This window comes from Olea europaea, chromosome 18, assembly GCF_002742605.1.
Source record: "Olea europaea var. sylvestris chromosome 18, O_europaea_v1, whole genome shotgun sequence".
NCBI lineage: Eukaryota > Viridiplantae > Streptophyta > Magnoliopsida > Lamiales > Oleaceae > Olea > Olea europaea.
This window is the reverse complement of record NC_036254.1, coordinates 26,206,379-26,220,094: the sequence shown is the minus strand read 5'-3', so window position 1 is coordinate 26,220,094 and position 13,716 is coordinate 26,206,379. Positions and strand designations below refer to the sequence as shown.

The 13,716-nt window shown below is 33.5% G+C and overlaps 2 protein-coding genes across 2 annotated transcripts; one reads left to right on the top strand and one right to left on the bottom strand.

Annotated features, from left to right (window-relative positions):
- Positions 1-1,725: 1,725 nt before the first annotated feature.
- Positions 1,726-3,647, bottom strand: LOC111367980 (uncharacterized protein At5g01610-like). Its single transcript, XM_022989137.1, has 3 exons — positions 3,380-3,647; positions 2,553-2,607; positions 1,726-2,382 (listed from the first exon to the last, which is right to left on the bottom strand). The coding sequence occupies exons 1-3, from the start codon at positions 3,479-3,481 to the stop codon at positions 2,003-2,005; spliced, it is 537 nt and encodes a 178-aa protein (XP_022844905.1). The 5' UTR covers positions 3,482-3,647; the 3' UTR covers positions 1,726-2,002.
- Positions 3,648-10,197: 6,550 nt separating this feature from the next.
- On the top strand, positions 10,198-13,426 carry LOC111367979 (sporulation-specific protein 15-like). Its single transcript, XM_022989136.1, has 3 exons — positions 10,198-10,448; positions 10,642-10,776; positions 11,761-13,426. The coding sequence occupies exons 2-3, from the start codon at positions 10,699-10,701 to the stop codon at positions 13,285-13,287; spliced, it is 1,605 nt and encodes a 534-aa protein (XP_022844904.1). The 5' UTR covers positions 10,198-10,448; positions 10,642-10,698; the 3' UTR covers positions 13,288-13,426.
- The last annotated feature ends 290 nt before the right edge of the window (positions 13,427-13,716 follow it).

Here is a 13,716-nt window from a genome sequence, read left to right as displayed (position 1 = left end):
TTTTTTTCCAGCTGTTTCCTACTCTGAAAAACTTAATATTTCATTAGAAATCAACACTTATATGGGCTACATGTCCAAGTAATAAATATGATACAGTGTTAATATATATAAATATATATATGTCTTATAATTCTTTAAGAGGTTTACCTAGAAGATTCGCAAACACCATTCATCTGACATTGTTTTCCACGATCATCACTACCTTTCACCTCATTCAATTCGGTCAAATTTCTTCGATCTCAAGCATCACATACTTCTTTTGCCCAACTAAAAACTATTTTTTTCTCACTTAAAGGCTTGTTATCTTTATTCACAATCCAAATTCGCCTACTAACAAACTATTACATGCAAGTAACCTATCATATTACCACCACACTTTCATCATCCAAATTCATCTCCATGTTACCCACCACTATCACACGATCGTTCGTTTAGGATCCATATCCAAAATCCAAATCCGCCTAGTAACATATTGTATCACATTATGTTACTTGAATGAAACCTAAACTAAAAACAACCTAAATTTTGTCAATCGACTCTTCCACTACCGCACTCGAGATTGAGCTCCCAAACACTATGACCATCTTCCAAAATCTACCCACACCACAATCATCGCCAGATTCAAAATTCCATAACCATCAAACACAACAAATAAAACATAATGTTAAAAATTTTAAGTATGGAATTGTAGATCAGAAACTCAAGTCATCACACACCATCCAAACTATTGGCGAGATGGAATTAGGATCATTGCTCAGTCCTTCTAGATCTGATTTAGAGTTGTGCAAATCCAGATCTCTATTGAATGTTGTCACACGGCTTGACATAGCCGGTCCAATAGTTCAAACATCGTCAAAATTCGCTTGAATTTCAAGAACAAACCAAATACGTTTATTGTAAAAACTCTTTACCGTCTTTGTGACCTAAGAAATCCCAAATTTCAATTCATCAATTTTCTTTAATTAAAAAACGTAGATTATGAAACTAAGATAATTTAAAAGATTTTGTGCATGCATAAGTGCATTATTGATGGGTACAGATGACTCAACCTTGTTCTGTTAGCGTGATTGACAATTTTACCCCCATTTTCGCCCATCATTTTCCAATATCCAAATGGACCTTGCCTTGCTTAGAAAATAAGCTAAAATGAAACTTCTCATTGTTTGTAGGGGCCTTCTCTATTCAATTTCAAAGTTTGAGCATGTAATTCATGCTTCATCTTCTCTTTTTTGGCCACAATTCCGAGGCACAATCTTACACTCACCAGAGTCAAAGTTAAAAGTGAATATTTAGTACACAGTAGTTGATACTATTGAATAATACAATAAACAAAACTTTCACGTCTTTTTCTCCCAAAACAAAGAAGAGCTATAGATAGCATAGAATATCTTGGGCAATGAGAAGCTTCCATTATCAAACTCTTGGCAAGGATCTAGAAAATAACTTCTATAGCAAGAACATAGAGATAGAAGAAAGTGGATCCCCTCGTCTTAGCCCCTTCCTTTGAAGAAATAGCCTTCAATGCACCCTTCAACACACCCCTCTTGGATTATTCAATCTTCAGTGCTCAACATGCTAGAAATAGTTACTTTTACCGTTATGTTGATAATGCTATTAGTTAAGCAAACGACCCGTGTGGGCCATGGGTCTACCACAAACGGGTGAACATGATTGTGCCAAATGAAGAATACATTCCAACATAGTCTACATCTCTACAACTGACTATACAAAAAGCTTGTCAAATATATCACTCAATGAGCTCGATATGCACGATTCATTTCACAACATAGAAGAAAACGAAAAATTGCCTGTGATTTCATTACAACTTAGATGAGCTAGATACGATAAACCGGATGTCCCTATCATGTACCCTTCATTATCAATGTTGCAAACATATATTTTTCCGAAAAGTAACGAATATTATAACAAATTGAGATCACGCCAATAGATATAAAGATTTATTGACACATTGCCCAAACAATAGATTATTATATCTTGTACCTCAAAATTCTTCAACTCTGATGGCATCATGTGGCATTTCGTACGCATCTTTGGCCCTCGATTTCTTTACTCCGGCCATGAACCACACTTTATCCGACTTGTAGCTCTCAACACTGACACTGGTAACTTTGACCCAAACCAAAACCTTAGTTTTCACTCCTTCTATTCCAGAGAGCTTCCCCCTCGATAATGTCCCTTTTACACGAGTTGAATATCTGACAACAGATGAATCCTTGAAGCAGATCTCACTGGGATGGGGCATGTAGACGATGAGCTTGGCCTTCAACTCATCAAACTCGTAACATGTTATGTTCTGAGGAAAGAGGCCAGGAGGAAGATTGTATTCTCGTAGGAGATCAGGCAATGACTTCACCGGTTTCCCTTCAAAAGGATTAGTTTCAAAAACACCGAATTAAAATCCACAAAAAGGAAGGTTGAAAACATCATCCCACATTGGAACTTATTTACTTCCATCTGTGACTTACTTATAAGTAAATTTTTTAAGCTCGGCCAAACATAATAGATTCATGGATACATGCTTTACAGCATACCTTTGAGCTTGTTGAAGATCCATTTTGCCTTCTCTTCAACGGTGCTTGAAAACGTCTGCAGTGAGACGATATCAATCAAAAGAAACAAATCACAAAATTCAAAGTTCAAGTCCATTTGATTCAAGAACATGTCAATATTTCATTTCAGAATATAAAACTTTTCTGCAAAACATCTCATATAAGTAATTACTAATTAATGGCAGATCAAAATTCTGCACAACGAGCATTTTTTTCTTTTCTTGTGCAATTGAGAATGGTGCATTTCAAAAAACCCGTCTTTAGAATATCCATTATGCTTATTGTATACATTATGCGTGTTGGTCTTCACAACTCGTAAGAACAAAAAGAAAATAATAGGATCTACAATGAAATAACACACATCTAATATGGAAATAAATCATCCTAGACACAAAATTTTCATCTTGCCCATTGGTTTCTATTCATTTTGAATTGCAAATTATTACTATTTGAAAATCATATCGATAAAACTAGAATGCCTGTATTTCAAATCCTCAGCATCATTTGACCATTCACTTTACTCATTATTTAAGATTAATTTCTGTCATTTTGCTTATCAAACTTCTATTCTTAGAACACATAGATACCAAAAATTCTTTCAATCCCATCAATAAACCCACCAAGATTCAAACTTGTTTCAAGGATAGCCATACAGATCTTGTACCAATTCTATACTATTTAACCTTTTATAATCAATTTATCATCATCCACAAAAGGGTAAGTTTTAATCCAATAAAATTTATAAATAATCTTCAATGCAAAGAGAATGAACAGAAAATCTTATCTAACAATAGATACGAACAACATACAGAGAGATCTTGACTGATATTGGAGATTTCTTCTTTGGCTTTCTTTGAAACCCAAAATGTACTAGCTTTTAGGCTCCCAACTTTTGTAAGGGCTTTCTCCATTCTTGGTTTTTTCACTGAAAATTCACCCAAATCACACAGTTTTTCTCTGAAATGGAGAGAAAAACTGGGATGTTGTTTATAGGATTTTCTCACTCAATTTTTGTGTATGTATTTTTGGGTAGCAACTGGCACAGCTAATCATTTTTTTGGCACTTCTTGCAGGCTGCAGAGTGAAAAATAACGGCGTCCCCACAAATTGAAACTTTTAAGAAAAAAAAAATTGGGATATAAAAGATAGGATAAATAAATATGTACCAAAAATGGATTATCTAATTGGTGTCTTACTCTCACATGTGCATGAGCCCCTACGCATTTAAAAATTTCGACTTCTAGGGTATTCACTATTCAATATAATTCTTTTAAAACTCCCTAAAAATATTGGTATATTCAATCGAGGCTTTTAAAAGGTTTTTAAAAGTTACGATAAATTCAATTAAAACTATTTTTGAAGTGTCTATGAGTCTCAAAATATTCAAATTGCTAATGACTTTTAAATACATTTATAAAAATATCTTGAATACTATCTTTTAAGTTGAAAGTAATAAAACAAAACATCAAAATCTATCTCTCATTCATCCCAAAGTTTTGAGAGACTTTCACCAAAAAATAAAAATTTAATATGTATTTTTTGTTTATTTAAATATTTCTCTTTCTTTTTCCTTTCTAAGAACATCATAGTCAAAATTAAAATTTATTTTTTCTACTAGCTCTCTCTCTATTTTCTATAAAATTTTGTAACTAAATCCTTGTTTGACACCCTTTATTCAAATTTTTTTTCTTATACTCATTTTCAATCACACGTTCATACAATAAAACATTTTAGCTTTACACGTAAATTTAAAATATTTGTATACTTTTTAATCACAAAATATGCTAAAAATCATTATTCTTTAACTCCAAAAACTCTTTAAAAAGGCTGTCAAACAAGGACTAAATGTTCTTATATATATTTTTTCTTTTTTCATCATGTTTTTATTAAAAATTAATATTATTTGTAACTAAAAATTATAAGATTATGAGGTGACTTCAATTTTTATCCTTTTAAAAATACTTTTTGTTGTACGGGGATGAAACGGAATTGTGAGAACTACCACTTCATATACGAGAATATAACACAATTATTAATACTCACTGAATTCTACTTTAAATTAAAATCTTTTGAATTCTACAAAAGTCTATGAGTGTTTTTAAATGAAAGTATATACAAGTATACAAAAGACTTCTATTGATTCTATACAAATTTGTAAAAAGTCCATGAAATTAATGGAAGTCATCACTTAAAAAAGTTCATAAAAATCTTCAGAAGTTCTAATTGAATCTACCCCTTACATTTTTTATAAATGGCTAATGAAGAGATTTTAAATTCCAATTATTACTTTTTTCGATTGTGATACCGTCTAAGTCACTTTAAATCCCCGATTATGCATGTAAATTTTAAAAAACGTCTTTCTTTTCTCCGTCAATAGAAAAATGGGAACCTTTTGGCATAGACGTCGGGTGGATCGGTTTGAGTGATTCAAATCAATACATGGAACTACCCATGACATTTCAAGTATTTCATAAATGGAACCATTCGGATCTAGATAATTACTGGAACGAAACCTCATTATTTTTTTTCCCTTTTTGGCATAGACGTGGGTGGATCGGTTTGAGTGATTCAAATCAATACATGAAACTACCTGTGATATTTCAAGTATTTCGTAAATGGAACCGTTCGGATCTAGATAATTACTGAAACCAAACCTCATTATTTAAAAAAAAAAATCGTGAGATAACAATGCATTATCTTCTAAATATCTAGTAGAAATATGAAATATTAATGTCATCAAATACATATCTCAACACTTTCTTAATCAACTGCAATTATACAACAAAATAACATCTGATATATAGCATAATAACTATCAATTTCGGCTATGATTTTGCATGCAGCACTTCAAGTGAAATGATTCAATCATTCAAATGAATGTATCTCCCTGATATGATACATGGTAGACTTTACACTTTCTATTTATTGGGTCGAGTTATTATGTCAGAGTAAAAAATAAATAAATAAAATAGAAAAATGATATATTTAATTTTAAAGTTGAGTACCCACGATTCACGTTCAAGAACCAAAAACCATCCTATACATGGTCGATTCTCGTTTTCAATTCCTAATTTTTTTGTTGGAACCAAACTGAAACCTCAACTTCTAGTTCGATTACAGTTTGAGAGGTTTGATACCTGTTAAAATGTCCATCCTTACTTTTTAACATGCCCTCAAGGAGCCTACAAATTAAACTAGATTATTTTAGAATTGAAAAAGGCATATTTCTCGTTTTTTCAACTTTTATATGCAAGATTGTTCATAGCTTTAAGTTTAGTCAATTATTATTGTGAAACACAGCTAATTAAGGATTAAGGCGCCTTACCACATTTGTTTTGTTAGGATTTTATTGTGTTGTGAATTCTTTGGACAAAAGGATTAATATGAAAAATTGTAAAAATCAAGTAATCAATTGAAATGTTGTATAGATGAAATAGGTAACTCAGAGTTCGAGTTTGGAATAAGGAGGAAAGAGCTGTCAAATTTACGCTAGCCTATCGCCCATCCGATGCTCGAGCGGAAAAAATAGAAAACACTGTCACCCACCTGTTACCCTACTCTTGCTTGAGCGACACACTAGACACTCACCTGGCGATCAAGCAATGGTGTTATGCGTAAAACCCTAGTTCACTTTTTTCAAAAATTATCTTACTCATGCAACCTAATTACCTTTTACCATATATACCCAACCCCTAATACCTTTTGACGTGGTTGTTCATTATATTCCTTCTCTATAACATCTTTTCAAGATCCAAGAACGCATTCAAGCCTTAGATTAATCCTTTAATTCTTAATTTCATTCAACTACAACTTTGGGAAAACATCAATTTTATATAATCCAAAACACTCAATTTCTATACACATATAGGAAGGTACTTTCTCAATAGCATTAGAGGTTGGTGAAGATTAAGGAAGGTTTGACCAAGAACATAGGAAGAGTACAAGAACAAGATGTTCTTGGTGATCCATAGGAGATAGATAATTACAAAAGATTGGGAACAAGTGTCAATGAAGTACATTTCAGTGGGCCGTGTAGATTACAGAAATTAGATCAATGAGCCTAATGAGTTTTTTAGGCTGGATCATATTGTCTATAGTGGATGTTGCTGGCTTCGTTCAGGAGTTTTTATTCAGTTGGATTTTCTTCGTCAACATAATTTGTGTTGTTTATTGCTTTAATATTATTAATTATGGCATTCAAACCATAGGATAAAATTGACTTGATCGACTAAACATTTAGAAGAATTAAAAAGTGATATATTGCTTTTAATTGATTATTTTCATTCCGCAGTATTCACATATTCATCACCTCTAGGTGATTTTAGGGTCAAATTAATAACTTTCATGTTTAATATAATATATTTCCTTGTCCATTAGATTAGACTTCTATTGATTGTGGCGAAACGAGGCATGAGATGAAGTATTGATCACAACAACGAGATGAATATAACGACAAGAATTTAATTTGGCAGACGAATTGAAGAACTGATTCAACTATAATGGAAAAAAATTACAATTTTGTTACTCATAATTCTTCCAACTTTTGTAATAAACGAGCTTGTAAAGAAGAGTCAACTATATATATATAGGCATATCAAAACGCTAACAATGTTATTAAAGATGGAGTAAAGGAAATAATATTTTTTTGAATAAAAAATGTGTAGAATAAAGGAAACAATATTTTTTTATAAAAAATCTAACTGAATTTGGGTCACAAACTCAATTATCTCCACTTTGACACAAATTTCATTGCAACGATCGGAACACCAAAATTTCTCTATTTGGAGAAAAAGTTCGACTCCAAGGAATGAACTGACCTCTTCAAGAAGAACCAAACTAACTTCTCCAACAAACCAAAAATTCTCCACCCCTCCTACAATATCCAGCTATGATAAATAAATCCAAGCCTTGCTTCGCAGAATTACCTTGGGTTCAACAAAAAATCACAAATGACTTAAAATTTACCAAATAGGGCTAAAACACACCTTCAAATAGAATCAACACCAAGTGCTTCTGTAGATTGCTAGACTCAACACCTTTAAATATACTTAAAGCGTGCGCAACAAAATTAGCATCCTCGTACCTATCTTCATTGGGTTTTTCTCTAGCAAATTTGCATTACCCATATCTTCCGAACTTGACTAATTTGTATTCTTCAACATGGATCTCAAACTAAATCCCAGTGATACTGTACCAAATTGATTATCCACCACGGTACTAAATGTTTGTTGATTGTTCTTCATGGATTTTATACAACTTTGCGAGACGTATAACTTAGACTTTTTCGCCCCTCTAATACAACACAAGCACTTTTGCAAACCCTCATAACTTTACATCCACTACAGAACTTGTAACCTTTTGAATTAAGAGTACTCACTGAAATGAGATTTTTCTTCAAATCTAGAACATGTCATACCTGATAAAGTGTTTTAACTATGCCACCTACCAGCTTAAATCTAACTCTACCTATACTAGCTACCTAGAAGATGTGTTATTTTCCATGTCCATGACACTTGTAAAAATTATTTCATATATTGAAAATAAATTCCGATTGGGATACACATGAAAGAACAAGCTATAATCCAATTCTCGTCTGGTTTAGACTCGTCATAAAAAATAGCCAATACACCCCTATCACTTAAGTAATTCTTTGCGTCATCGAATTCACCTGTAGTTTATGATTGCTTTTCCTTTCTGATTTGTAGCCAAATTTCCTTTATTCTGTAACTTATTGCAATCCCTCTTGATGTGCCTTTTCTATTTGCAATAAAAATAAACTTGTTTATTGAAACTAAAGTGCCTCTAAACGAAGCGCAACGAACACAAAAAATTAAGGTCAAATCTTCTTCATCATACTTTACTTCTAAAATCTCCAAATTAGCAACAATCTCTTTAAATAACCAAGGCAATCTTCCAACGATATTCTTGAAAATGGAAATAGTATAAAAAATGCGTGGAATAAAAGAAATAATATTTTCCTATATAAAAACACGTAGAATGAAGGAAGCAATATTATTAAAAATAATAATAATAATAATAATTGGGTCTCCAACCCAACACTATTTTGTATTTTTGAATTTTTATATGTAAAATCTATGCAAATATGATCACATCCAATATATATATATATAGATAGTCACTCCCAATCTACATGTTATTCTTAAGCCCATGGGGATTAAAATAAGTTTTATAGCAAATTTGATAAAAGTTGATGAAATATATGGTTGAAAAAGTTGTAAGTCCTATAAAGTATGTAATTAAAATTTAGTTGTCGGCTTTAGTTTATATTAAAGTTTGAATTTTACTTTTTATCAAATAGGGACCAAGTAAACAAGTTTACGATGTTACCTATGCTCTGTAAGATCTAGGGTATGTTTGAGCCACATTATTCCAAAAAAATGCATTCTTAAACAGTGATTTGATATCATTTCAATCACACAATCTTCAATAAAACAATATTAAACTCAAATGAAAAAAAATTCTTTATTTTTAATCACACATTTCCCATCAATACACTATTCAAGAATGCATTATTACTAAAATAATGTGGCTCAAACACCCACCTAGTTGCATAATATAACTCTTCCAAAGGACTCTGAGTTTTAAGGTCTAAATCTTGACTAGAATTGCAACAAGATGCGCCATTTTCGACGGGTTGACACTTGGTACGATCCACTTCTTCAAATGGGCTAGAACATTATACGTATAGCCATTCGATGAGCTGGTCGATGAACCAGTCCATTTCAAGCCGCTCCATAACTAGGGCCAAAACTAAGAAATGAAATAAAATAAAGGGTTGGTCCTCTCCAAGTGAGAGGGTGTAATGTATTACATACACCCGAAGTGTACGAGTACACTAATCTTAAAGTAAAACAGGCCTGCATCATGGTTCGTATCTCAAGATTGTATGGACAGGGTCTGGCTCTTTAAATGGGCCAGGCAGGCCCAAACAATTTCTGCTCTAAGCCCACAATCTGACCCAGAAAAAAAAAGGCGCCAATGTACGATAGTCACTTCTTGCCCTTGGAAGCAATTAAAATCAAAATCCGTTGTACTTTGCCCGACCACTGGACGATTTTTACAAGATTTTATCTGCCAAATAGGGACCAAGTAAACAAGTTTACGATGTAACTTATGCTCCATAAGATCTAGTTGCATAATATAACTCTTCCAAAGGACTCTGAGTTTTAAGGTCTAAATCTTGACTAGAATTGCAACAAGATGCGCCATTTTCAATGGGTTGACACTTGGTACGATCCACTTCTTCAAATGGGCTAGAATATTATACGTATAGCCATTCGATGAGCTGGTCGATGAACCAGTCCATTTCAAGCCACTCCATAACTAGGGCCAAAACTAAGAAATGAAATAAAATAAAATAAAGGGTTGGTCCTTTCCCAGTGAGAGGGTGTAATGTATTACATATACCCGAAGTGTACGAGTACACTAATCTTAAAGTAAAACAGGCCTGCAGCACGGCTCGTATCTCAAGATTGTATGGACAGGGTCTGGCTCTTTAAATGGGCCAGACAGGCCCAAACAATTTATGATCTAAGCCCACAATCTGACCCAGAAAAAAAAGGCGCCAATGTACGATAGCCACTTCTTGCCCTTGGAAGCAATTAAAATCAAAATCCGTTGTACTTTGCCCGACCACTGGACGATTTTTACAAGATTTTATCTGTAAAAAATTATAGATTCTTCATTGCAGACGAAATTTTGAGTCCTTGTTTACACCAATAATCTTGCAATGAGTTTCATAAAAAAATCCATAAATAATTCTGTCGGATCTTCAATCGAATCAATCCGCCTCTTCGCACCGCCAGATTTTTCTTTGCTGCCTCCGCCTAATATATAGTTTGCTTCCGTTCATTTCATGTACGTTATTGCATATGTTTTAGTTTTAAATTTAATCCCTTTTTCCGATTTGAAGATTTGAACCCCTGTGCCAGTGGCATCGTAGTTGACAAGTAACAAATTTTTTCATTATTATGCATTATTTTGTTTAATTTAGTTTGTTATGATGGCATATTCGAAGTGTGATTTGTATGTGTTTCTAATTCTTTTCCAGGATTTGCATAGTTAAACTCAAATTTGATTGAAATTTTGGATTTTTTGAGGACAAAGTATGAGGAAGATTGATGAAACACCAGTTGATTCAGTTCAAACTGCACTTTCCTTCTTTCGAGAGGGAAGTAGCACTGAGGTAAGTTATAAACGAATTTTACACGTTTCACTAGATCTAGCAGTGAATGGAACAAAGTACCTAATAAGTATTCACATAGCCAACCCCAAAATCATCAGAGAAGAGGCTAGTTTGTGTCTTGTTGTATGTTCTACACCAACACTCGGGACGAAATATATTTAGTTCTTCTTGGATATGTATTCAATTTTAAAGAATTCTTTGATTCATATCTAAATTACTGAAACATGGGTGCTTGGAAATTTTCAAGTGGAAGAGTATTCATATTAAGAATTTGATAGCTTGTAAAGTTGTAATGTCATTATTCTTCAAAAATATTGTTTTACTGCTGACTATGATTTCCTAGTTAGTAACAAATTATGCCAATAAATCAGTATGTGTGAGATATAGGTTTGATGGATTAACATAGCCCTGTTTCTAATAAACTTGAGGTCGACTAAATTAGTTCTTTTTCTGCACTGCCATTGATGCTTGCTACATCTACCCAAAGATCTGAAAAAACTATATTTTTAGCAATCATAGATGGCAATGTTAGACTTACATCTCTTTTTTCTAGACATGTTCTATGTGAAATCACATCAATCTTGTTTACAAGAGCCTCTTCAAGTCTACAAAAAACATGTCCTAACTACTAAAATCGTCGTCCTTTACTTATCCTTTATCGATTCCACCTCCAATTGTTATGTTTTCCTCTTATCCAATTTAGTGTGCAAGGTATACATCTTAAATCTTATGGATATCTCGTCCTCTGACGGTCGAACGCTTAGTACCATAAAGCATAGCTGGCCTAAGAGTCGGATTATCCTTTTTCTTTCCAATCTCTCTGTATAACTTTCATTATTGTGGATTGTGCGAGTACTATTTCTGAGTATTATATTATTTGCGATAGATTGATCTATCATTCTGTTTGATAATGCTCATGACTAATCCTTCATCATGAGCTATCACAAGAAATCTATTTTATGTAGTGTTTTCTCGTTCTAACAGGGGATAGATAAAGACATCGAAATCAAAGTCCTATTGAAACAACTTGATGAAAAGGAGTCCTCCTGCAAGCAAGCGTTTCTTAAGGTAGATCACTATCAGAAAATATCAGAAGAACTTTCAACCCTGCTGAAGAACTCTGATTTTAAGAAAGAATATTACATAAATGAATGCCAAGAAATAAATATTCGTGTAAATGAACTTGAATGCAAAATTAAGGTGATGACCAATCAATTATCAGAATATGAGATGACAAAAAAGCAGCTTTCCGATATTGCTGGCGAGTTAATGTCAGCCCAATCACAAATTCTTAGCAAGGAAGCTGAAATTGCTGAGTTGAAACGCTCAAAAGTTGAGTCCACTATACAAATCGAGGCTATGGAAAGCGTTTTAAGCCAAGAAAAGCTGAAAATGGAAGAGGTTTTAATGCACATGTCAGAACTAAATGAAAATATTATGCATTTGAAGCTGAAAGCTTTTAGAGTAGAGAAGGAAAAAGCCGAGACATTGTCTGAGAAAGAGGCTGAGTTAGAGATAGAAGCAAAAAAAGTAGCTGAAGCACTGAAGCGATTAGAAATTATGCATGATTTGGAGAATCAGCTTCGGGAGAAGTCAGCATTTATAGATTCACTGCAATTGGAACTTAAGCAGGCAAATGAGCTTCACATTTGTTCTGAGAAAGTTGCTTCTGAAGCAACTTCCCAGTTAGCCCAGCTGAAAGCAGATATGGAACTGCATTGGAGAAAGAACTTGGATCATGCTGCTTGTATCAGTTTGCTTGAGACAGAACTTGAAAAATTAAAGATGGAACTCAGAAAATCAGAAGAAGAGGTTTTCCACCTGAACAAAAATGTTGAGAACATGAAATCAGAGTTCAGGAAGATTAGAGCTGAAGCGGTTGAGAGTCAAGAAAAAGAGAATGAGGCACAAGTTGAGATTGCGTTACTGAAATCTGAACTTCAGAATGAGAGGTCGAAGCTTGCTGCAACTGAGGTTTCTGAAGCAAGATCGAAGAGTGAAATATCAGCACTGCATAACACACTTCAGCAGCTTGCATTAGAACTCGAAGACACCAAGAAAGGGAATCAAGAGTTAAAGAAAGCTAAAAGATTGGCAGATGAAATTAAAAGAAATAACAGTTCGGACCCCTCTGAAGAAAACCATACTAAGTCCATGGAACTTTCCAAAGCTGGCGAGGAGCAGAAAATTGAGAAGAATTCATCCCTTCATGAATACGTGGAGGAATCTGAGGGCTTGAAGAAAGAGTTAGATGTTGCACTTTCAAAAATTGGGGAGTTCAGGATTCGAGCAGAACAGGCCATTAGCAGAGCTGAGGCAGCCGAGAAGGCAAAAGCAGCACTTGAGGAAGAGATAAAGAGGGGGAAGGATCATAAGGAAAGGAGAAAGGCTGCCATATCTGCAGTACATGAAGAGTTAAGTTCTGGAGATATTAGTACCACTAATGGTTTCAAACATGATGCTATTAAAAACGACAGGTCTCTTGGTAAGGTTCTTAACATTAAATTTTAGTTTCAAAGATCGTTTGAATGGATCTTTCGGTTGGGAAGAAAGTCTTCCATTGTGTTCTATTAATTCTTATGAACATTGTTAAACCTTGAATCATAAATATGCTGCAGCTCTATAATCATCTTTGGATTCTTATAGCTCATATTGTTACTTATTTCCCTACTCATCAGTTTGATTGGGATTTATAACTGGATTTCAATGACATCTTTATATCTTGTGTAATTCTCACGTGTTAGACTTTCAAAAAAAATTTGATCAAGGCTGTTTAACACAGCCAAAATGCTCAGGCCGGTAAGCAATAAATTCCTTTGTGGAAGTTTCCATTCTTAATATTGCTAAGCAATAGATTCTGTACTTCACAAATATGTTATGTCATTAAGAAGAATCAACTCACCTACACCGGTGATTTAGACAGCGATAATTGTCTCTTTT